At 32.6% G+C, this 27848-nt stretch overlaps 2 protein-coding genes across 3 annotated transcripts in view; both read left to right on the top strand.

Annotated features, from left to right (window-relative positions):
- Window positions 1-2201, top strand: part of LOC144453993 (protein mono-ADP-ribosyltransferase PARP4-like) — a 55547-nt gene extending 53346 nt beyond the window's left edge. For both annotated transcript variants that reach the window (XM_078145380.1, XM_078145379.1), the window contains exon 41: window positions 569-2201. In XM_078145380.1, the coding sequence (XP_078001506.1) occupies window positions 569-843 (275 nt within the window). In that variant the 3' untranslated portion in view covers window positions 844-2201. The remainder of the gene's footprint in view (window positions 1-568) is intronic.
- Window positions 2202-5227: 3026 nt separating this feature from the next.
- Window positions 5228-27848, top strand: part of LOC144432863 (unconventional myosin-VI-like) — a 58029-nt gene continuing 35408 nt past the window's right edge. Inside the window, exons 1-3 of the mRNA XM_078121159.1 lie at window positions 5228-5325; window positions 23730-23860; window positions 24837-24906. Of these exons, the coding sequence (XP_077977285.1) occupies window positions 23747-23860; window positions 24837-24906 (184 nt within the window). The 5' untranslated portion in view covers window positions 5228-5325; window positions 23730-23746. The remainder of the gene's footprint in view (window positions 5326-23729; window positions 23861-24836; window positions 24907-27848) is intronic.

Here is a 27848-nt window from a genome sequence, read left to right as displayed (position 1 = left end):
TCTACAAGATTTGGTGATAATTTTTTAGCACAACTGAAATATGAGGTTTAGTAGTGCTATAGGCATGGCAAAGTGCCTGTCTGTCTGTCTGTCTGTCTGTCTGTCTGTCTGTCTGTCTGTCTGTCTGTCTGTCTGTCTGTCTGCACCCTATCTATGGTTGACTTAAACGTAAAGAAACATAAAAGTCAAAATACACTGGGAAGAATATTTTGATTTTTTGTAGGGATGTTGATTTCAGTCTCTAGTTAGCACAACTGAACTAATGAAGTTCAAGTGCTATAGATATGGTGTAGTGTATGGGTTTCTGTCTGTCCGCCTGAGTGTCTGTCCGTCTGTAAGTGTGTGTGGATGGCCTTAAAAACGTTCAGCTGATGCCTTGGTATTTGGTGGGGACATTACTTTTGGAGTTTAGTTGGGAAAGTGCTCAAATGAAAATGATTGTATCAGAGATGTGCATTTTGGGTAAAAAAAGTGTGATTTTTGGTCAAAAAACTTAAACTAAAAACTAATTTTGCCCATTTTTGAAAATTTTGGAGTATCGTTAAAACTGTTTGTTTTTTTATCACAGGAAAACAGGCTTTTAAAGACGTTGTGTGTCTATTGCTGGCTGTGATCTGTGCACTTGTTGTAAAACAACTCTACCCAGACTGGTTTGAAGACTTCTTACACCCATCTCCAAAGATACCAGATTTATGGAAAGAACATATTATTACAATCAAAGAAATGCTGACATTAACAAACAACAAATATCCATCTCTCTATTCCCGGCTGGAACTAGGATCCACTTGGGAAAATGTTGCTGGAAAGATGCTTGAGCATGAGAAAGTTGAAATTTATGTTTAGAAGGGACAGGTTGTCAATTCAAGTCAAAAACTGGTCATATAACTCCTGGCAGTTTGAAAGTTTTGTAGGTGATGTCAGGGAGACATATTTTAAATAGCATTAGAGTGTTTTGGGTATATTTTGGTAACCTTTTGATGTAATATATTAGAAATCATCGTCTTCACTTTCTTGACTAAATGTAAGTGTGTATTGGATATGAATAATTACCAGTACATAGAATTGATGTTAGAATGTAATATGATTTTGTACTACATGTATCTAGAAAACAGATGGAGATATAACGATGCATAGTCAAGTAGTTATATGTATATATATATAGTGCACAGAGTTATTGATTGTCATTGATAATTTTAAAGTTGGCATTTAACTTTTCGTGTGATTTCTCCGGTCTCACTCTGATGTGATTGTTAGAGTATATGTTGTAGACACCCCTACAGTGATAATAGCATCTTCTACCATCCCTTATAAAAAGTAGTTTCTCTCAGTAAACAAGTGAAGGGAAGGCCTGCAAAGACATAGTATTTTGTATATTTTGTTTTCAGTTTCACAAAAAAATGTCAATGCTGGACACATACAACTGCTTGTCCACTGTATGTCGTTAGTTTTACATTTTTCCTAAAGTCATGGTTTGTAAACAGACATTAAATTTAATATGGAAGCCATGAATACCTTTAGTATCCAAATTTTAAACCTATGTTGTCTTATTGTGACAATATGTTGATATGTAGCAAAAAAAATGTATTCAATGAAAATTACCCTGATTTAATATTGTATGTAGTAGTAAACTACATATCTGACACTAGAGGGCGCTATATCATATCATTTACACTATTTTTTGTATTACATGTAGAAAAACATACATTTTGATTTTTGAGTGATTAGTATCCTTAATAATGTTCAAATTGTGTATATTTATAAAATACTAATAATAATGCTATGCAATTAAACTTAAATTATACTGTATATTTCAAAGAATTATCAATTATTTATATATTTACATTCAGATTCAGTGATCTACAAACTTCTAATCATGCTTTTAATGCTTCACAAATGTTTTGTAATTTATAAGCAATAATTTCATTTCATGTTTTGGTTTATATGTGTATAGGTATAGGGCTCTAAATATACAACATTTGAATATTTTGGGTAAAATCTAATTTCAAACCTTTTTTTGGGGGGGGGGGGTTTCAGTGATGTAATTTGTACTGTATCATGTGTGTGACTTATATCTAGATTTTCATCATAACCCATACACAATCTAGTGAAGATAATTTCATGTAAGTTTAGTATGGGAATAGTATTGTATTGATACATAGTCTCACAGACACCTAACACACACACAGACACAGACACAGACACAGACACACACACACACACACACACACACATACATACATACATACATACATACATACATACATACATACATACATACATACACACATGCATGTGCAAGCATGTATATACATACATACATACATACATACATACATACATACACACACACACACACACACACACACACACACATACATACATACATACATACATACATACATACATACATACATACATACATACATACATACATACAAAAACATGTATGCACACGTAGACATTTTGGTTTATTTCAAGTTTGTCTTGTGTAATATCTTATGTGCACTTAAAGTTTGCATTTGACATGCTGTGTTGCAGTAATTACAAACATTTTTTAAGTTAACCAAGAAGTTTTTTACTATTTACAAGAAATCTCTGTCTATTATAGAAGGGGAATTTATTATCCAAGTCATTTACTATTTAGGATTATTGAGTATTGAAAACAATTTGCAGTGTCAACGATTTTCAGACATCCAGTATGCACAACATAATTTAGATGTTACTCATGTTGTATCTATAACTTGATTATTTTGTGTAGTTGCACAGGTTCCACCATTAACATAAAGATGGTGAAATAATGGGATAGGAAAATTGGATTAAAAAGTTGATCAGTTTTTGTCAGAACGTACCAGTCCATGGCAGAGTCACAACATATCATTTCAGATAAGGGAATTCAGACATATTATACTCTTACACAGTCAATCAGATTAACTGATAAGAAATGTCCTTACATACTAGTCTTTAATATGTAGATGTATTCACATATTGTACTCTTACTTAGCCAATCAGATTAACTGATGCATGAACAAGTATTGTGAGTCAATAAGAAATGTCCTTACATACTAGTCTTTAATATGTAGATGCATTCACATATTGTACTCTTACTTAGCCAATCAGATTGACTGATGTATGAGAAAGCATTGTGAGTCAATAAGAATTGTCCTTACATATTTAATATGTAGTTTAGTTCACTTACTGATCAGCTGATTTGCTGCTTCATTCATTGAGTACAGAGCTATTGTGTTATTTCTTGAATGTTACCAGGACGTGTTAATGTGTATTCTATACTCATGTACTAGATGTAGTCAATGAAGTTGAATAAAATTGTGACAAAAAAGCAAACAGGTTTTCATGGTTTCTGTTGTAATGCCCAAAGTACATTAGTAGTGCAGTCGAGTCTACCATATTTTGTAGCTTCTTGAAGAGATCTGTTTTGATTTACATGTACACCATATCATAATGGAATTTCACAGATTGAAGTTTATCATCTGAATTGACAATATACATTTAAACTATGAAAATGTGTATACCAGTATGTCTCAAATGACAGATAAAAATAGAACCTCTCACAATAATGAAGACTGGCACCAATCCCATGAGAATTTTTTTTTTTTTTTTTTTTTTTTTTTTCTCATAATCTTCAAATGTCACTGACATTGCTTGTTACAAAACCCAGCTTTCATCAGCAGTTTTTAAAGTAACCCAACAAACTCTTAATAATATGTCAGAAAAAATCTTTAAATTTAATTTTGAAAGTAATCCCATGCATATTTTGTTTTGTTTTGTTTGTTTGTTTGTTTGTTTGTTTGTGTATGTTTATTATTAATAAGACTACTATGTTTTCCTACTTGAAAAAACAATGTGACACAGCATCGACCAAATCCGTGTTTGTAAATCAATAAATTACAGAAAAGCTAAAAAAATGTATACAAATTTTGTACAGTAACAATACATTATGGGATGAAGCCATTAACCAAGCAGGTCGGGTTTCTCAATGAAACAAAATTATTATACCCAACTTGCTGGCTCACCAAGTCGTGTTTTTACCACTTGAACAACTAATGGGGGAAACCATCATGATTTTAAACATTTTTAAATGTTTTTCAATTTATTGAATTAGAAATTAGGATTTAACCCAATAGTTGTATGTAATTGCACACTAAAATATAGGCTGTCAGGCTCTAAAGGGTTAATGTATGTTGTTTCAAATTGTTTTTGTCAAGTAGTAAACACAGTGGGGTTGTTTTAGGAATTAAAAATCCAAAATAAATACACATTTGTCATCCATTTGGTCACATTTTTACAAGATTGTTCGGCCTCAAAACCACATGTATAGAGAACAAGTTGCTCATAGTATTATAATGTATGACATTACTTGATTAGATTCATTGATTGACCTCTGACCTTGGGTCAAAGTTGTAAACTGCTTCATACACACAATACAACCATTTCTTTCACTTTGCCTACTGCGACCCTTGACCCATGGGCAACAATTTACAAGATGTTCACATTTCTGTCTGTTATGTGTTCATTATGTTCTAAATTGTAAATCTAACAATTGTACAAACAACTGAAATTTGTTAATGAATTTGGTGATTTTATTTCTCAGAGAACCTAATAAGTAATGTTACACACAATATTTTTTTGCTAGAATGACAATGTATAACTTTTAAAAAATTGTTACCAAATATGATATTGCAGTTTGTGATGTGATAAACAACAGAATCGATATTTTCACCCCAAAAAAAATTTCTAATAAAAAAAGTAATTCAGCTCTAGTTCTGTCTGCACGAGGTATGATTTATTGTCCTACCAAGTTTATTTCATAACATTTATATCGCTCACGGAATTGATAATTGTTACAAATTTATACCTTTTACAACACATCTTATTCCTCCAAAAATTGTTTCCTTCTTATGAAGCCAATAATAGTCGCAGTGACGTCACCAGGTGTCAATAGCGGAACTTGAAAAGTAGTTCTGCGGCTTACCCAGGGTCACACCTGGTCCGGCACGCCCCATATTCATCCGCCATATACAGTTGTTTGCATCACTGCTAATTAAATTTAGCCACCAAAACAAAGCAGATTTAGGTAAGTAATCGATAAATATCAAAATGAAAACCTTCATCAACAAATGTTTTACCATATTTTAAAAACAATATTGTTCACTACATGCTTTGTCGCGGATTAATATAGTCTAAAGAAAATGTGTTGTTAAACACTACCGGCAAGTGTCATCCGGTATACCGGTACAGTGGTGTCTCGACCTGCTGTTCAAATTATTGGTAATTTTACTGATCTGGTGGTTCTATACGGCATATCAGGTAAATCATTAAATTATTTCAGACTATCTTAAAGTGTATGCTGAGAACACACCAAGTGATGTCTTATGATTTCATTGTGTAGCTTCAGAAATCGCTAAGTAACCAATGACTTGGATCCACGCTGACGGAGATCTGAGATACAGTCGATTCGACCTTTACCTCGTACATGGTGTAGATACACGTTGTCACCATATATTGCATCTGAGTGATATTTTTAACACGTTCTTGGTATCCTCCAAACCCAAAGTCATTCTGATGAATGAGGTGACAATTTCCATTGTCTACAATTTGTATAGTGAATGAAATATAACGGGAAAACATAGAACGCTACGTGGTAGTGTACCCGGCTGATACGTGAGCTTCGAGGGGGGAGTGTATCGTTCGTTTGTTTTTCTGTGAGTCAGTGACCATATCAAATATGTTTCTAAACTGTTTGTATTTCGTCTTTTTCTATTAAAAGCGGAGATGTTGCAACAGAGAGCCAATGATTAGTTGCTTTTTGTTAACAAAACATTATAGTTTAAGTCTGTCAAAGACACTTTTTCTTTATTTTTTGATTTCCATACAATTTATTAGTTTATGAAATTTATCTTAGTATTGATATGATCGGGAAAGTATATTCATTTGTTATTAGTATATACGTACAATTATTTTATTCATATCAGGTTCACAAACCAACGATAAATATCCCCATAATTTATCCCATTTCCCTAGCCAATTATCATCTCAAATATTATTTCTGTAAATGTCAGCACTTAGTACTCATGCAGCAAGGCATATTCTGTGTTGTAAGGCCTGTAGTGCTTTGTGATAAGCAAAAACGATGGTGTACTGTGCTTTGCTACTTGCCTTCACTTCTATAACTGGTCTAGAAAACAGTGTAGCTTGGTCAACATTCATGTAGGTGGTTTCTATCAGGGTAGTGATATTTCATACAATTACTACAAAGTACCTATACACCAGTATTACTAATATCTGACTTTCATTTTAATCGAAATTACAAACCATAATCTGAGATGTATGATAATCTCGTACTTATAATTAAAACATCCATTTTCTTTGAATTTTGTGCATAATTTCAAAATGAAAAGGGTCATTCATTTTAAACAGTAGATCACTGTGTTTGGATAGGACTAGTGACCGACCAGCCAAAGTTCACTTCATTTTTGACAAAGATTAATACATGTATAGCCTGGCAGAGACATATATAGAAAACAAATGACACCCACCCACAGTTATCAGATTGACTTCAGAACACAACCTCATTTTTTCTTTTTTTTCCCTTTTTTTTTTTGGGGGGGGGGGAAGGAGGAGGAAGGGAATGTTTTGTGTTTTCAAAGTAGTGTGTCGCCAAGAAATTTTAGCTGAATATGACCTGTGACCTTCATTAATATTTTGAAGAGTATGAAATAGTATTTGCTGTTAGAACCGTTTTCTTATAATAAGTTATTACATTGTCTTTAATTTGACCAGTGACATAGTGAACATTTGAAAGGTTATTCACCCAGGAAATACAGTGTGGTAATAATGTAATACAATCTGTCAATCAAAATGTTATATTTCCTCCTGGTTTTTAGGAGACATTTTGAATAGTCTTTTAAGAGAAATACTCCAAGTGTTTTTGTTAGAATTTAGTACCTTTACTACTAGGTAAACTACCTGAGGCCCCCCCCCCCCCCCACACACACACACACACACAACGCTTGCATGTTTAATATACAGAATATACACAGAATTTTCGTTAGAATGCAGTACCTTAGTAGGTATACTAAACCCCACCTCCCCCACATACATGCACACTTAAATTTATACCTTTTTTAGTAAACTTTTGGTTCTCCCCATCCAACACACATTAAGAACTTATAATTCACTGTGTTTTTTGTTAGAATATAGTACCTGAGGCTGAGTAGCTACCTGAACACCCCCCCCCCACACACACACACACATGTACAAACATGTATTTCACTGTGATGTTGTAGCTTTTTCCGTACAAGTATGATGTAAACCACCTATTATAACCAGTTAACTATATTATTGTATTGACTTTATTCCCCACACTCTTATTACCAAGTACCAAAACTTTAAAATCCTTAAAAACTAAAACACGGATTTCAGGGAGCTGTGTAAATTATACAAGATTTGTCCCATTGTTCTGTGGTTAATAGTACCAGAGATTCTGGATTATAACACATAGTTACAACTACACAGCCATAAGGATTTCTGTGAGCAATATTTTCATTTAATAAAAGAAATCTCAGACATTAGTTGAGCACTTTAATTGAAATATAATTCCTAGATTAATAAGTAATCTCTAGAATAAATAAAGTTGTTTAATTACAGAACTATCTTAATTATAGGATTTATACGCTATAAGTTTATTATGTGAAATGTAGTAAGAGTTAGTTAATGTATGAAGTGAAACTAGGTCGTAGTAGAGTCACACCTATCAAATATTGATAGAATTCTTGTCATTAATAAATCATGTAAATGACTAAGGGGATGACATAATTTGATATTTACTAAAATTTATCTCAGATTAAGAACTCCAGGTGAAATTAGAGAAATATGGTAAATTTAAGTAAATGTGTTGATATTTATATGTAAAACAACCTGACTTCAGTGGATTTGATACTTTCTGTATATTTCATGATATCAGTATTTTGAGATGAGGTTTTAAAACCTTTGAACTGAAGTAGACAAGTCTGTGGAAAAAGGTATGTTTATCTACAGGTTTTGATAATTCTTGTTTTGACTTTAGCAAAATACTGTTAAAGTCAGGTAAATTTTACCTGATAGCATTTACAACAGTAGTGTAAAGAAGCATTTCAGAAAAAAAGTCAATTTTCATAGCTTTCTATATTTTATTATGTGTATATGATATTTGGTGATATTTTTATGTTTGAGCCCTAATAAAATTAACATTAACAGATTTCCCAACTATACATGTACAGTCCTAAAGAAAAACTTGACAAGTGACAACGATGTCTGTTGCATTAAAACTGACTGTAACTGTGAAATATGCAAATACAGGTTTTAATATTTTGAAGTACAGAATACTGAATAGTATGTGTTGATTAGGGATTGCCTGAAGTGAGAAAGTTGTGAATATCGCTTGACATAACAGTCACAGGAATATGCAATGAAGGTGTTACATGGACTTCAAGGAGCTAACTTTAATAGGCTTAAAGATTTGTACTACTGGTAAAGGTATTAAACATTGTGTGTTACCCATTGCCAAAAGCAGATGTTTTGCCATTTTGAAATCAACACCCCCCCCCCCCCCCTTCTTCCTCACATTATAAGATGAACAGTGTTCCTCTTCATACATAAGAACCATGGTAACCAAGGAGTAAAATATTAAACTATGCTAATTATTAGCAATTCTGAATAATTAAAACATGTACATTGTTTTTCTGCATATATTTTCAATTCACAGTTTGTGCTTTCTTCAAGTTCACACAGTTTAAATACATTTTAGTTCAACAATTATAAATATCTGTTAATGATTGTGATAACATTTAGTATAAATTTATTACAGGTGTGTAAAAATAAGTATTAGGTGGAAATTGTCATGGTTTGTAGTTCTCTAATAAAATCACTAACTGTAAACTTTATAATCTCTTTGAAGTGATATAAAAACCACAGAGGAAGTGGTAATTCTGAGCAACTACAAATTGAGGTGTACACAAACACTACAGAATATAGTACAAACTATATAAACAGCCAGGGGTAGACATTTAAAACAGTATTTTTGATTGTAATGTAAGATCTTGATGGGTAAGCCCAGTTAGGAGTAGAGAGAGCTTAATAAGACATTTTACCTACTTACAAAGTTACAGCCCTTCACAAAAACTGATGATGGGGTGATAAAATGTCAGAGAGTGTAAGACATTAAATGTACATGGTAACACAGTTAGTAATACTATATGCAGTCTCATGGACTAAACGTTGTGATAAAAACCATTACTTACAAATTACATTATGTTGGCATAAGCCTCCTTCTGCAGCTATCCTGTTTAGGTTCAGGTACATATACAGCATTTTGTTTTTTAGTAAGATGTTACTACATTGTACCTTAAGTAATGTTCATTATGTGTGTAATATAATATATATTTATTGTGTATGTGTGTATATATATATATATATATATATATATATATATATATATATATATATATATATATATATATATATATATATATATATATATATATATATATATATATATATATATATATACATAATATGTATACATACATACACACACACACACACACACACACACACACACACACACACACATATATATATATATATATATATATATATATATATATATATATATATATATATATATATATAATGAATACAATAATTTCAATGTGTAATGGACTAAATAGATGGCTAAATACAATCCTTGTAAACTAGCCACTAATCTATAGTTGTATATGGAGTCACTCATATATATATCTAACATGATAGAGAGGTTGTTTTGTAATGTCTTGTAATTTGTATATGGTGATAAAAAAAGGTATAAATGAGAAGTGAAATGTGTTATCTCATTTGCATATAACAGTAATATATCAGGGCAACTCTATTTATTTTTTATGTTTCCTATCATAACATCTTAAAAATGATGAATTAGTTGGGTGGCTAAAAAAAGAAACAGGAGAAAAAAAAAGTAAATGTGTATACATGTTAGTGACACTTTCAATTCATAACCGTACTTTAATTGACAGTCCTGACGCCATAGAAATTATATGTAAAGTCAAAGGAAAATATGAGCCATTTATTTTGCTTTAAAATATTAATTAATGATCCCAAATTTCAACAATGAAAAAGAGTTTTTGCCCAGATTATATGCATTTGTGATATCACCATCTGACTCAGCTTTTTTCTGAGCAAGTCATAGGGGAGTCAATTTTAATTTTTTTATTTTTTTTTCATATGAAGGAGATATTTGGTCCACGAGTAACATAAAGATAAACTGGGATGCCCTCAGACAAAGTGAGATGTGTTGTGAGTGGTATATATTGTATATGTATGCATTATATTAGCGTACATGTACAAATGCTTTGTGTTGTTCACATTGACTGATATCCATTGATTTTTCTGTTCTGCTGATATAATGTTGTAAAGTGCTCCAGTTACCGGTCAAATACATTAACCAAACACAGACAGATGTATAAATGTTCACAGTTTATTCAGTTAAACCAAGTAATATAACTCACAGAGTTAGTCTCATCTCTGTTTCTGTATGCTGTGTTGTCATGATATAGCCTATACAATACATGTGAGGAATATTGAATAATTTCATATTGATATAACTCTCATTGTAGATGTAACATTAGAGGCTGTTTGAAGAAGAATATTCCTGTCAAAGGATGTCAGCCTATAGAGAAAGGAAATACTAGAAATTCGTATTTGGTTAACTGCAGTGTGTATTTTGTATCAATAATTTTCAAGCCTTCAAAAAAGGGGGTGGGGGTTGAGGGTTGGTGGTTGATGGTTGAGGGTTTACAGGAATCTGATTGGATACTGTGTTTTCTTATTGCTCTCAACAAACATGTTTTTTTTTTTCAACATTTAAGAATTCCCATATTTTTGCCTAGGTTGGGGAATCCAGGTAATGGAAAGTTAGGTAAAAACTGACGCAGTTTTGAAAGGGACACAGGTAGATTTCATCTACATGCCATCCTTAACACTAGCAGAAACACTCTGGTAAACTTACTGAGTCATTCAAGGTAGATTTAGCAAAATTACTAAGCTGTTTGAAGCCTTGCGACAAAGACGTGAAATCTATTCAAATTTGTAATTTAGACTTTCCTTTGATTTTTGATCTTTGAGGAAATTCTGGTAAAATGATGAAAATTTAAGTATGAGTAGATAGTATATTCAGAGTACGGGGCACATCGCAAGTATGAGTAGATAGTATATTCAGAGTATGGGGCACATCACAAGTATGAGTAGATAGTATATTCAGAGTATGGGGTACATCACAAATACGTCAATCTATTTTATTGATTGTGGACTGCACATTAATTTACCTCTTTATGCTTATTGAAGTATTTCAACAAATAAGAATACAAATGATTGCTTTTCTTGTCAAATGTACACAGATAACAGTTCTATATAGATGGCTTGACCATTGTGTCTGGTCTATAGACATAGGACAAATGAACTATTGACATATGAAAAAAAAATAATACATCAAATTTATGGATTAACTAAAAGTTAATATTTAATATTATAAAAGTAAACAGAAAACTAATTTGACCTCAATATATTACTATCTTTGACCATGGTCTGTTATCCCTTTACATAATAGGGTATTGTGTCTTGTGTGTATTTACAAGTAATTTGCATATTGTGTTATACCACAGTCTCTCTCTCACTGTGGTTATACAGGTAAATTTGTTCTGTAATGTCCTTCACTCACAAGGATGTATACTAAAATACTAGTCATTAGTGAGAACACAAGATTATATGGCTGTACAGAATTTTGGAGTGCAAAACTTGTAGACAGTACACTACATCGTAGTACATGTAAAACCGTATGCCTCCAATGACAAATTTCAGTCCAATATCCCAGACAGTATATTATAGGTACAATACATGCCGTCAATGACAAATTTCAGTCCAATATCCCAGACAGTATATTATAGGTACAATACATGCCGTCATTGACAAATTTCAGTCCAATATCCCAGACAGTACAGTACACTACATCATAGTACATGTAAAACCGTATGCCGTCATTGACAAATTTCAGTCCAATATCCCTGTATCCTGACTAAAACATACATTCATGAATTGACAGTAATACATCAATGTCAAATTAGCATGTATTGGAGTGTAGCACTGTGTACACTTTTGATTAACTCTACTAACCCATTATGGAGTTAAAACTGATCTACTATAGCCTATGGGATGTATTTGATAATTCATTTCTGTTACTATGTAGACAGCCAGGGTTACGTTTATAGTGTTGAATAAATTCAATTTTCCATTACACCAGTCGACCAAATTTGACAGTGTGTTTCATTATGCTAGCAGGTTTAATTGCTATGACATCATATTCATATCTACATTTTGCAAGTAAAACCTGGAGTGTGGTGTGTTCAGAATTCAGATGGATTGACAAAATTTAGCAGTGTGTTTTACTATATATCATAGCCAGTTAAATTGCTAAATGATATTGTGTTCATACATACACATAGTAAAACCTGGAGTGTGGTGTGTGTTCAGAATTCAGATGGATTGACAAATATTAGCAGTGTGTTTTACTATATGATATATAGCCAATTTAATTGTGTTCATACATACACATAGTAAAATCTGGAGGGAAATAATCCATATTTTATAGTTATGTAACATGTTTCATTAATAGTTGGAAGTCAGTGGCTTAGAGCAAATTTCCAATGCAACCTACATCTTCAACTTAGATCTTATGAATACTGAATAATTCTGAGAACTTAGTTAGTTAGTACATTTCACTATAAACCTTGGAGTGAACTTAGAACCCAAGGCAAGGGTTTATTTTCAGAAAATACAATGAACTAAATATATGATTCTGACAGCATGAATCCTCAAAGTTAGCAATTTCTTTCAAAATTACCATTTTTATTGGGTATTCTTTTTGGATTATTATAATGTGGAAGTTTGTAGATAATTTTGTTCTCTATTCAGATTTGATATAATTTCATTTTGACTTCCAATGAATAAGAAAGTATTTCAAGAAAGACTAGTTTGAAGTTTTCTTGTATAAAAACCAGTACCAGCAAGTTGTTCTGACTTTATTATTGAAACTCGTATTGTATATTTGCTATTTCATGAATATTGATGAAAATTTGTGTCACGGCACACTTTCTCAAAACCTCAGCTTTAGATTTCAAAGCTTTTGCAATGAAACAAAGGGTGGGAATATGTGAGTGTGTGTCAATCCATCTCAACACATCACACACACTTTCTAAATTGCAGTTTTAGATTTCAAAATAAGTGAGAGTGTAATCCATCCATAGATTCTCCACCAATGTTGGTGGATGGGTTTATGATTCATCTCAACATATCACACTAAGTCTTTCTCTAAATCTAAATCTAAGCTTTAGATTTTACCAGTGAAAAGGACAATATAGTGCATACATATAGCATGTGATCTTTACAACAAACCATTTTGTACGTGGGTTTACTCAGACAGCGCAGGGTATTCTTGTCAAAAACAAAAGTCCTGTGAATAATGTACTACATTCAGATTAAGACCTATCATTGTCCTCTCATTGTCCAGTTATTGTTTTCTCATTAACATGAAAGCCTTCACAAGAAGATTAAAAGAATGATGTAAAGATTTCTTTGTGTTGTAGTGACAAAGACTTCAGTTTATTCTTTGTATACAACAGCTGTAAGACTCTGTTAGTCAATAGGCTCTGATTTGTGTGTCTAGAGAAACTCAAGAGAGGGAGGGAGAAACCATGGAGGTATAAGGGGAGAAACAGAAACAGAGGATTTGGAGACAGACATGCATGCAAGCTTGCTGAAAGATATGAAATAGGAAGGAAGTGAGATAAAGAAAAATTAAGATGAATATACAGTGAGAGGACACAATGAACATCTCTCAAAATTAGAAACGGGGTCGATAAGATAGATGGGAAGGGAAAGGAAAGGGAAAAGGATGGATATATCAATGAACATCTATGGATAGTGTAAGGAAAGGCATCTGGAAAAGTTCATTGTTTGGAAGACCATTTGATGTATTAGTGAGATCCATAGGAAGAATAAAGAAAATTTACCTATGTACTAATATTGGTATCCAGTAATTCTGCTATATAAAAAATTACAACTGAAATACAACCTTGACAAAATCTTGTGTTATGCAAATCACATTAGACTTCTTTGTACAGCATCCTGTAGGCTGGTATTGTTGGTGGTTATGATTACCTTGGAAAGCATGTAGAAACAATTGCTTACCAATGACAGCAATTGTTTAGCAATGATGTCTGATGTCCTTACACTCCTTTGTTAGTCTAGTATTGTCTTATTTTATGGCTGTCAGCATCATAGAAGTGGGTGATATACTCACATACTTCCATGCTGTGAGTAACTGTATATGTTTGTGCTATGGTAATTGGTATAGCCATTGTGGCCACACTGTGATACCCAACATTGTGACTGGTCTTGCTGTATGTCTGTGAGTAACTACATGTACAGTATATATATATGTGTGTGTGTGTGTGTGTGTGTGTGTGTGTGTGTGTGTGTGTGTGTGTGTGTGTGTGTGTGTGTGTGTGTGTGTGTGTGTGTGTGTGTGTAGATATACCCATTGTGACCACACTGTGAAGGATTTACTGTAAAATCAACTGCCATATCTTCTGATGGAATCTCTGACTCATAGCATTTGCTGAAACATTTTATGTACTTCACTTGTGACTAACTTTAGTTCTTACCTTAAGCACCTGAATTTCATTTTATTCGTGTAGATCATTGATTGATATATTTTGTGTTAGTCTGTAAATTCTTTACCATATTATCTTTGTGTGATAATATTTTGACAACCTTATCTGTTGGTGACGGCCATTTAATTTTATAGTCTAGAATGTTTCATGTTTATCACTATATCTTTATTGTGAGGTCAAAGTTGATATATTTGAACAATTATTTTGATAGATAGTTTTAACTGTAGCTGTAATTGGTAAAAAAAAAAAAATTTATTTCTTAATTTAGTTTGCCTGGTAGAAACTGTTCAATATGCTTGTGAGATCAATTATGAACACATTAAAAAAGTGAGATACAAGGTTTTATTGCTATTCTACCATAGAAATGAAGGCTATAAAATGAAGACGTGTAAGACTTGTAATTTAAATGTACATATTGTATGTATTACACTAATGGGTGTGGTCACCACCTATTGCAATATATCTCATGTAGCAATAGGCTGTAAGATGTTGTGTTGTTCACTACCCCATCGTACGTATTGATGAGTGCTGGGTGATAGCATGGCACGAATGTCTGTATCTTACATACTAATGTAGCAACCACTAAAATCATTACTGGTAATATTTAGTTTTATTTCAAACCAAACCTGATAATTATTGCAAAATACCATATTTATTCAATCTAATATGAAACCATTTCACATATTTCTTTTAAATGTTAAAAGAGCTACTGTATCAGAGAACTGCAACAAAAGACATGTCATTGCGAATGCTGTCAAAAAAACTAAACATCACCTACCTCTTTAGATATTGACTATTGATTTACATGAAATTGAGTTTTCCTCATACAATACAATACAATACAATACAATACATACAATACAATACAATACAATACAATACAATACAATACAATACAATACAATACAATACAATTTGTTTGTGACTTTGTAAACCCCTCCCTCAAAAAATATAAACATGTAAAAAAAATCCTTAGTTTCATTTCTTTCGAGGTCTTTACTGTATTTTGTTTAAGCTATATGATTATTTCCGGTACTATTATACAGATCGCTTGCAAATGAATAAATTTCAGGTAAATTAAATTTATGTATTTTTTTCAGTGATATTTATATAAGCAGGCAGATATAGCTAGGTATTTCTTTGTCAGGTTTAGTCATCAACAAATACTTGTTGTATTAATAATTCATTACTTAGTGTATATATTGATATTACATAAGAAATTTATTTCAAGAAGTACCAGGACATTGACATGGACTGTTATATCAGATATAGTGTAGCTGTTGAAAGTAGAGTAGAAAATACCATGTCAATCATAAATACCCAGAATACACACCGACACTCATAGTCATACTGTGATGGAGTTCTATTATTGCTTGTTTAACGGAAACAACAAATTTATTTTTAAAAAAACAAACGAAACTACATGCGGTCACACCCTCATTTGCATGCAGGTAGTAAGTGATATTTCAGGTGTTACACTGCAGTCATTGCACAATGATCCAAGTAGTCACTGTACATAAAAATTATGACGTAACGGTACATGAGTATGTGTGTGGAGAAATAGAAAAGAATATAATGACAGCTGTAGGAGACACATATTATTATTTGATCTATATGTACATGGATTACATCGTGGCTGGCTGGCTAAGTGTCATCTATACATTCAACAATATTCTAAAGTACTTGTATCACACATGTGTATGTGAAGAGTAGATAATGGGGGGGGGGGGGGGTGCTTGTAAGATACAACAATGTCATACCACTCTATCTATCAGCCTGCAATCAAACTAACACTGGTTATATCTGAATGATACATCATATAGTCTACTAATGGCGTTCCTTTCAACACAAGATGAAGGTTGTTCACATCTAGAGAGTCTGAGAAACCAACTATACGCTAACATTCCCTAGTATTTCTCTTCATTCAGCCAAGGAAAATACGAGTGACCTAAGGAGTCTTTGTCACTACTACTAGTCACTAGAAGAGTAGTGACAAATCCCTTAGGTCACGAGTATTTTCCGGTTGAATAAAGAAAAATATTGGGGAATAATATGCATTTGTAATTATACCAGCGGAAGTAATATCAGAGAAAAATTGGGGAAAGTAATAACAATTTTGTACATTTTAACTCATATTTTGAATACAGTAGAACCAGTGACATAGACACACGTTGTCGTGACATAGACATGTGTTGTCGTGACAACGACCAGAGTATATATTCCATATTTTTTTGTTCAACTTGGCTTGTGCATGGTATAATATTAGTTTGAGTTAATACAAATTAAAATGAATGAATATATGTGTGTTAGCCTAGAATCCAGGAGATCAAGGACTTTGAATTTTCCCCAATCACCTGGATTCTAAGCTAGACATGTGTAGTCTGCCATTTGAATGTTTTAAAGGATGTGTACTCATATCAGGCAATGACACTACATTGATATATTTTATCTCATATTTGATATCTTACACATGTTTGTAATAATTTTACTCTCAGTGTTACAAACTTCATAATTCATACAAGTCTTGTATGTGATAAAAGATATGATATGGAAGTAATGTCTACAGGCATTGACTTTGATTTGGCTTGACCTATTTATAGATAGGATACATGTATATAGATGAAGGGTGTGACCATGACAACCAAACGTAATGAGGGGTGGAACTGTGGTAAACAAAATAGTATATATTTGCAGATGTTGGCATAATTATGTAGAATTGTGTTCATAGAAATGTTGTGAAGATAAATAAATAGTTTTATTGTCTCCATTTGTTAATTGTGTACTTAAAGAAAGAACTTATCTTTTTTCTGCCTACATCTTTAAAAAAAATTATGTTATGAAAATTGAATAAAAAGTTATAAAAAAATGATATTTTAGTTACTGTATATTAAAGTATAAGGTTGATACAGGGCTGACAAATTAGGAAGTGTACATGTACTCTATTTTAGTAAATGGGGAAATAAACTAATTGTACCTGAGGGACATTTTGTACCCATGAAATACGTTTGTAAATGACACAATGTACATAGAGATGATGAACATGTTGAGACATGGTACAATAAACCAATAGTTTAACTCTGGAGTGTTGGGCTAAACTAGAGTTTAAATTAAGAGTCGTATTTGTGAATAAGTAAGCTATCACTTAATAACAAATGTCTAGTGATACAACACTAAGCCAAAACGATCTGTATCATCTAAAAATGCCTCAATTGTTAAAACATCAATCAGATAACAATATTACATATCTTAAATCTGTGACAGGGTGTTTGAAGGTTACATTATACCCTGAAAACATTCAAAAAACAAAGCCAATGTCATTCAGTTTAGAGTTTAAAAAAATGGCAGGTTTTTATTTATATTTCAATACTGTGTCGTAGAGATACTGAAATTGCTAAAGGAATACAAATTGAAAGCTACAATGTATATAAATATTCAGATTTGTGTATTACACTGTGTACAAAACTATGAAAGAGAAAGCATTGAATATGGCATACCTGTATGATAACATTTAGCACTGTGCAGTGTAATTGTGTGTGATTTATAAATGTTTTATTGTCATTATCATGTTAGTGTGTGTGTGTATGTGTATGTGTGTATGTGTCTGTGTGTGTATGTGTGTGTATGTATGTGTGTATATGTGTGTATGTGTCTGTGTGTGTATGTATGTATGTGTGTGTGTGTGTGTGTGTGTGTGTGTGTGTGTGGAGAGAGAAAGAAAGATGATTAATAGTATTATTAGTAAACAAATATTGATTGCATGTATATGTGAATCTGCTCCCCATTTCCAATCATATGCAAATATTCAATGTAATTACATGTAAATCTTTATGTAAATTAGGTCCTTTTTTTTATAAACAACCCCCCCTCCCCCCCCCCCCCTTAAATTCACACAAGACATTAAAAAAGCTTAGGAAATTATATGCATATAAATTCTGAGAATGAAGGTTTCACTGACACTTAGAGATAACAGAAACCTTGGTGTCTTTTTCTAATCGAAACAAGACTATGTTATATTTTGATTGTGATGGATACTGACTAAAAAGATAACATATACAGGGTAGAGTGATTTGTGGTGATAATCCACACAGGTTGTCCTCAATTGGCTCTGTATGACATGATGTATTAAGTGATATGTTGTGGTTTATGCATGGCTGACATTAATGCATGATAAAATTACATTCATCTTACACTTGACTAGATAAAACACTGAATTGAAATGAATGTCTGATATACACTGTACATCATGTGTCATTGTTAGTCTAGGATTTAGTCTACTCAGTAACTCACTGCAGCGAGGGGTGATAGTCAATCCGTGTTTTTTGCTAAATTTTGGTAAAAGTAATTTATGCATCTTTGAGTTTTTGTTAGAATAAACTTTAATGATAAAGTTGTATTGTTTAGATGAAAATATCAATAAATTTTAAAAATCTGTAATTTTTATATTACTGATACTATATATAAAATTAATCATATTTGGAAGTAGTATGGCATGTTATGATCTAGTAGATAACACTACTGTTTATCTTATATTTGCTGTACATTTCAATATGTTATGTAACTCTAGTACACTACTCTCGGTTAGGCCAAATAAAAAAATTTGTTTGGTTCCGGTTTTTTTACATATTCAAAAAAAAAGAAAATCACGAAAATTGTGAGGTCTCGCAAGACATCAACTGAACATCAACTGAAAAAGACAATATAAAACTGTTCTTCCAATGGCTGTAGAAGCCAATAACACAGAGACCATATGGAAAACAACAGAAAAACATAACTCCTTGAACAAGACACTCACAAATGGAAAAAAAATAATTTAAAAAAATAAAATAACAAATCTACCTACCCCACCTATTTTCAAATTGAATGTAATCGGAACCACACAATTTTTTTTACGCCTTACTATGTATGATAGCATCTCATGTAAATATTGTATTTGTGTATTATCAGAATATTATACCGCCGAGTTTAAACCCCAGAGTTTTAATCCCATGGTCTCACATCAGTTTTTATCTTATCAGTGGCACCATGAGGATTACATGGGATCATTCTTTTTTTCTGGACCAACTTTTTCTATAGATCTGCCAGACAACTGCTTTTTATACATAAATTTTAATCTGAATCCAAACTACACCATGTACATGTAGGTCTTCAAGAGATAGTCATACAATATTTATGATACAGACAGATGTAGAAAAATCTATTTGTAAGGGGACTTGATAATAGGGCCTCTTCCCTTGAGGGAGTTGCACAGGCTAGGACGTCCTAACTATTAAATATCTAATGGTTTCTCCCTTTGTTATTTATTTTGTAACTCCTAAAATGTGATCATATCTGTATTATATATTTTTAGTTTTTATAGAAGGTGTGTTATTCAGTTTAACATGAATTCAAAATTTATAGTTCTATGAAAGGGGTGTTAAGCCCGGCGCACACACGAGCAAAGTGCTGAGCAAAAAGTCATTTGTGCCATTTTGCTATATAAAGCAGATAGCTCGTGTGCGCGTAAATTTTCATGAGATTTTGAACGTTCGGGGCTGTGAGCCAAATATCTAGCGTGTTTGATAATTTTTGCCTCGAATGACTTTTTGCTCGTGTGTGCGGCAAACCGTGAGTGCTAAATTGTACATCTTTTTTTTTTTAATACGATTGTTTTTGCTTTTATGGCCTTATCTGTCATTTCTTGTCTACCTATGATATGTCATATTTGTAGATTTCAACGATTGCCACTCATAGAACTCACGTCATGAATGGAAATGAAAATATCAAATACAAATACTATATAATTAAAGTCAATTTTAGTCCAAACAAGCAAGAGATATTACTTGAATATTCATCATGAAAATTATGTACATAGGAAATATTATATAAAGATATGAAAACGCTGTCAACGTGAAGGAAGTGAGATATCGTTAATATTATGACATGACTTGTATTCTTACATGTGTATAGGAGATGACAGGAAATTAATGAGATACAAACACAACACAATTAACACTATTATTCAAATTTATAGTTTAACTTTTTTCAAATCATTAGTAGTTAAGTGTTATTTTATTGTTGTGTAGTTACATTGTATCTGTATATCATTGACCATAAATTATGTTCTTGTATGACGTAATTTCGTGTCAAATAAAATATACTGTATTCTACTCTATGCTACAAATATTTCTCCAGGATTGTAAGTGTGACTTGCCTAAGCTAATACCAGACAGTGTTTTTGTAGTGAGACATACATTTGTATAGGTTGACATTATAAAACTGTATTAATCGTTATGTTGTAGTTTACCCAGAAAATCAATACATAATAAGTATCAAGTGTTGTGATAACTCAAGATTGAATTTTGTGGAAGGCATAAGAGTCTAAGAGCTAGTAGTCTAGTTCCTGGCGGCTGTTTTCCGACTACTTATGTTCACACATTATGATCTAGTCAAGGTCGTTACTCTTGCACAGAACTCTGTGCTCCCCCCTACAGCATTCATATAAACATGATGATGTCGTGTCCCACGTGATTTTAGTTTCAGCAGACTGGAACTGGAGTTCAGTTTTTACATTTTTTAAGGTTCACATTAAACTTTTGATCATACTTTCGATGCCAAGATCATCTCACTACTTCGTTTCCTGTGGATATCATTCCAAACGTTTTGATAAAAAACTTAACTAAACAAAACTAAAACTAAAACAATGCCTGAAAGTCAATGGGAATGAAGGAGAGTGGCATGTACTGATGTTGCATGGTTGAAAAACAACAACAAAAACAACAACAACAAGCACCAAGCTATCACATTTTAGCAATCTACAGTTGAAAATTTTCTGCCTACCTCAGTACGGCTGTTACTATAATGGGATGTATTGGTAAAAGTTGTTTCCCCCTCCAAGATCAACAAAACCAAACATCGGTCATCAGGAACTAGACTAACTATAAACACACTTAAGTTAATGCCTAGAGTAACGATATTGACTAGACTTAATGTGTGAAGATAACATAGTGTAAAATTGGAACACGGTCTTCAGGAACTGGACTAAAGAGCTAGAGGAGGCATATGAACCTACTAGTACATATATATGGACAACGGCCACTATCTCTAGGCCCTATCTTTCTCAGAAATTACATTATGGCAGATGTCTTGATAACTCTAAATTGTATTTTGGGCAGGGTATGAACTTTCTACCCCGATTTCAATTAATCAGCTGAGTGGTAGAGATAAGAAGTAATGTAAACATTGATTTTTCTTGTCAGTTACTGTTTAATACCAGTGGCAATATCTCTACTATGTTACATCATAGACTGTTAGGGTACCATGTGTTTGGTACTACTGGTATTTGGCAAAAAACTGCCCCAAGGGGTGTTTATCGCATAGCCTATTGTGCATGTACTCTGTTTATACGTCCCTGGTTTGGGGTATACTATTGGTATTTGGGCAAAAATTTGCCCATGGGGATGTTTCTTGCATAACCTACCCAGCTTTAGGTGCCATATTGTTTGAGGTACTATAGGTATTTGGCAAAAAGCTGATCTCAGGGTGTTTGAAGAATTTCATACATGCAAAGATTACACAGACATAATTTTGTTTTAGTGATGTAAACTGCATGACACATAATTTATTGAAATATGTATGCTAGTGTCATACAAAATTGAAGTATAGGTAAGTTTAAAAACTGTCGGCTGTATGTGTCACTAGCAGTAGGACACAGTCATTGTAAATGATAGTGTAAGATGAATCATGGAACAGAAATTTATAAGGTTTGTTATATGTCTCATATTCAAAATGTCCATTTAATAACCAATTAGAGATAATAACCAATGTATATATGTCTGTTCTGTCAACTGTGAAATAAAGTAATTTGTATGGTAAATGTCTAGCAGAATGGTAACACTACTTGAGTTCATGCAGTGTTCTGTCTGCAGTAAACAAGGGTTTCAATATTACAATCCTTGCATTAGGATGTCTTGTGTTGTTCAGCCCCATCAAATCATGTATGTGATACACAAAATGTAGGGTAGCATGACATGGCATTAGAAGGTATCTTACTGAGTATGACTGCATATAATAGGCTAGAGAATAGTTGTGGTGTTCAGCCCTGTTAGGCTTGTCACACACACAATCACATGTACATGTACATATATGAAAGCATGACATGTCAAATCTCTCTTTTAATACATATACATGTACATTATGCTGTAGGATATCATTATGTTTCATTTTTCGGCTCCCATCAGAGTATGTTGTATTGTTCAGACCTATCACTAAGTTATAGACTTTCCAAATCACATATACAATTAATACATGCATGATAGTGACATGACATGTGGTACATTGTATCTTGCATTAGACTGTAGAATATGTTGTATTGTTCAACCGTGTCAAGTTTTCTAAATCATAATATCATTATGATAATAAAGATGGCATGACATGTCATAATTTACTGACTATGTGCATAAGACTGTCTATTTATAAAAGTTATACCATCATAGTTTATATGTATTTAGGATATTAATTCTCACAATACGTGTATAAAGTGACCATCTTTCATTTTTAACGAGTCATTAAAAACGGAAAGTGTTCATGATAATTTAGATGAAACAAAAGTACAACTATCATGCAAAATAGGCAGTAGGAATCACAACAGAACAATTTATAATGTGTTTATGATTTTGAGTGAGTGAGTAATTCATTCTTATGTCATGCTGAACACATGGTGATTTTAATTTATTCTATTTATTATGCTTCACTGGCTTTATACAAATTGACATAATCAGTTTAAAAAAATGGTAACAAGTACTACAGGACAGATGTAATCAGACATAAGTAAAACACAAAAGAATACAAATAATGCACATGATTGTCAGTTAGTGGTATAGACAAACAGATGCCTTAAAAGGTACCTCTCCTTGCATGCCTTGTGTCTAACTGATATGATATCAGACCATAACATCTTGTTTTGTTTCCTTGTTACAGAGAGCTGAGTTGTAAACATGGATGACAGTCAGAAAGTATGGGCCCCAGACCCAGCCAATGGGTTTAAAATGGGTACCATTGTAGACATCAAAACAGATACCATTACAGTGGAACTTTTTGAAAACAAAAAGGTAGGTAACTAGTATAGAATATAGATATCCTCACCAGTATGTATTAGCAATAGTAGGAGGGTTAATGTCTGCGCCAACCCTGTGTTAAACATCAGTTCAATGGTAATGAAATGCAGGCACTACATGTAGCACCTCATCAGCAAGTTTTAAGAACTAGGAGGGGTATGCCTGCACCAACCGTATATTAACACCAGGCTAACTCAGTGCTAGCACCTCATCAGCATTTGTTAGCAACTGGAATGGTTAATGACTACATCAGCCCTATGTTAACACCTTGCTACAATGCTAGTCCAGTGGTATAACACCAGGCTAGACCAGTGTTCATACCAGGCTGGCACTGATACTTTATCAGTATGTGTTAAGAGCTGGAAAGTAATAATGCCTTCACCAGTCAAATGTTAATACCAGGCTAGCTCAGTGCTAACATTAGGCTTACATCAGTTAACAAATTTGAATGGGAGTCTTTAGCCTATACCGTATAAGTATGCATGCTAATGTCCATAAGCAATGTTCACATGATGATAACATGATTGCGTGTAGTTGTAAGCCTGGTGGTTGCACATCAACTGAATTAACTGTTATGAACTTTGTAAGGTCATAGGTCATAGGTCATACAGTGATACATTGTACAGGTATATACATGTAGTTACTGATAAATCCAGTGATTAAAAGGAAGATAAAACAATTTCATGAATGCTGACCTTTTTAGGGTCATGCCTACAATTTTACCAAGCCTCCCAACAAGGGTTACAGAATGAGATTTCATTGGTGAAAAATATCAGGAAAATATCAAACTTACCATTGTTGATACTCACTCAGATAGATGAATGTATAACTATGAGATGAGTCTTTAAGAGATGCATACTTTTTTTTTAGATTTTTAGATTTCAACATTCACTAAGAAATGTCATTCAGTGTTCAAGAAAATGTTCATTTTTTACAAGGGAAATAAATTGTGTTATCATTTTGTTTACAGCAAGTGACAGCTCTGTATGATAGAGTGTTTCCAGCTGAGGAAGATGACAATAAAGTAGTCCATGACAACTGTAAGTTATAGTATATTATGAGTATATTATGACAGAACTCCCATGATGCATTAGTGCAAGTATGGTGTACTCAGGGTATTTGCACAAGTGCATGCAGTGTTCTCTGCACCCGTACTTTCACAAGTGCTTGCAGTGCACTCAGTTGTACTTACTGCGAAGGTGCAGCAGACAACACTGCATGTATGAGTGCAAATACCCCAGAGTGCAAGTGCTTGCAGTGCACTCAGTTGTACTTACTGTTAAGGTGTAGTAGATAACACTGCATGTACAAGTGCAAATACCCCTGAGTACAAGTGCTTGCAGTGCACTCAGTTGTACTTACTGCAAAGGTGCAGCAGACAACACTGCATGTTCAAGTGCAAATACCCCAGAGTACTAACACTGGCATTATAACATGGCATGGGGTTCTGTTATTATTACATATGGTTATACAAATGTCCCTATGCTGTCATGTGCTTTCATGTAGAATAAACGATTGTGTCCTAATTTGCGTATCATTTGCATGCAGGTATGCAATAATGCTATGGTATTGCATATGTTACACTGCAGTGCAAGTATCACTAGTATGTGCATGCTCCCCTGTGCAAGTACTCTCTGGTACATATGTAATAAATACTATTATACCTCACACTAGTAAAGTTGAACATGTGTGCACAAAAATATGGGATTTATACCCTGGTTGCTCTGTGTCACAATAATACATATCTACATCATTGGTTTATTCTGTGATGCCCAAAATATGAATCACAATCTTCAAAATTGCTATTATTATTCTTCATAATTTTTCCTAAATTATGCTTGCAGAGGTATTTTATATTATTTCTCAATATTTTCCTTCATTCATTCAGCCAGTTGGAATGTACTTATGACAGTCATAAGGGATATGTAACTACGTGTCTTCAACTTGTGACAAAGCCCCTTAAGTTACTCATAGTTGCCTTGGCTGGAGAAAGGAAAATTTTGGATGGGGAATGATAATGTGAAATACTCATCAATCGGTTCCTTCATTGATGTATCTTTACACCCAAGTTGCACAATTGACTTTAACTTTTTGAATTTAAAAATCATTTTTGAAAAAAGAAACTACGCATATATTCCGAAAAAATAAAGTCAAACTGTTGTAATATAATGAGGTCATGGAAATTTCGTCTTGTTTCATCCATATTTCTCAAGACATATTTGATGGAAATGTTTCTAGAGTTACAAAGTTTTTTGATAAAATAAAAAGAAAAAATAATACAGGTCAAATGATAAATCCATGAAGAAACAGATAAAATATCACACGTATGTATCGTAAAATGATAAATGTATAAACAGATGGTCACAGGTGGAGTCTGTTGTTTTATATACATTTACCCTCAAGCATTCTGTATATATTCTTTCCAATGTCTATTTTAGAAATCTAGTTTATCTGATTCTTTGTTTTGTATTGAATTCTTATTATTGTTACTTTATTATCACTTTGTCCTAATAATAGACAGCAGTATTGGCATCGAATCTCAAGATATATCTTTTAATTATATCTATACACACACACACCCACACCCACACACACACACACACACACACACACACACACACACACACACACACACACTCACACACACACACACACACACACACACACATATCTATATATATATATACACAAACACATGCACTTACAGGTATTGTCAAGTATATGTGATACGATGTAGATACACAGACTCTACACACACATACATACATACATGCATGCATACATACATACATACATACATACATACACACACACATACATACATACATACATACATACATACATACATACATACATACATACATACATACATTACATACATACATACATACATACATACATACATACATACATACATACATACATACATACATACATACATACATACATACATACATACACACACACACACACACATACATACATACATACATACATACATACATACAAGTCATACATACATACATACATACACACACATACATACATATACACACATACATACACACACACACAGGTATATAAGAATATACATGATACAGTGTAGATATGCAGATTCAACATACATGAACACACACACATGGAGACAAACACAGAGTCGGACATACATGGACACACACACACACACACACACACACACACACACACAATTATATATAAACAAACACAGGTACTTAATAATTAAAAAAGTTCTATGTATTTATTCAATATTTCTTGGCTATCAGATCACTTTTACAATAAAGTGGAAAAATATGATCGATACATGAATTAAGTATAAAAAATGAAAAACCTATCAAAAGATTGCTTCTATGTCAAGTTGAATTTTAAATGACTAATAAAGGATTTAACCGATTGTAATATCACTCATTGGAATGTTGAAAAAGGAATGTAATCGTAATGTGTTGGTGCCTTAACAACACATTAACTTAAGGTCATAAAAATTAACCGATTTACTTGTGTTCATTACAATATTTTGTGTTAAGTTCAACAGGAAAAAACACTTTAAAAATGACATGTTAAAGAAATGCTATGATGCTAACTGGCTGTAAATAATGAATGTTATGTGTTCAGATGTTACAAGTAGCTATTAATAACACCTGTTAACATATCCACAATTCTGATATGAAATGATCAAAAACAGTTGTGGTTTTTTCTCTTTTAGATTTTATTTGTATATTGCATTACTTGACAGCATTTAACATTAAAATACATCACATTGCAAATTGCGTGATATTATATTACAATCATGTACATGACAATGTACATTATCACACATTACATAGACACCACATTACATAGACACCACATTACATAGACAAGAACTGGCTTACTGGTACTTTTATATAAACACAACACACACATACTTAATATCACTGGGTTTTTTTAAACTAAAATTCATAATTCTAAATATAATTTATGTAGT

This window comes from Glandiceps talaboti, chromosome 3, assembly GCF_964340395.1.
Source record: "Glandiceps talaboti chromosome 3, keGlaTala1.1, whole genome shotgun sequence".
Taxonomy (NCBI): domain Eukaryota; kingdom Metazoa; phylum Hemichordata; class Enteropneusta; family Spengelidae; genus Glandiceps; species Glandiceps talaboti.
This window is presented reverse-complemented; position numbering and strand designations above follow the sequence as displayed.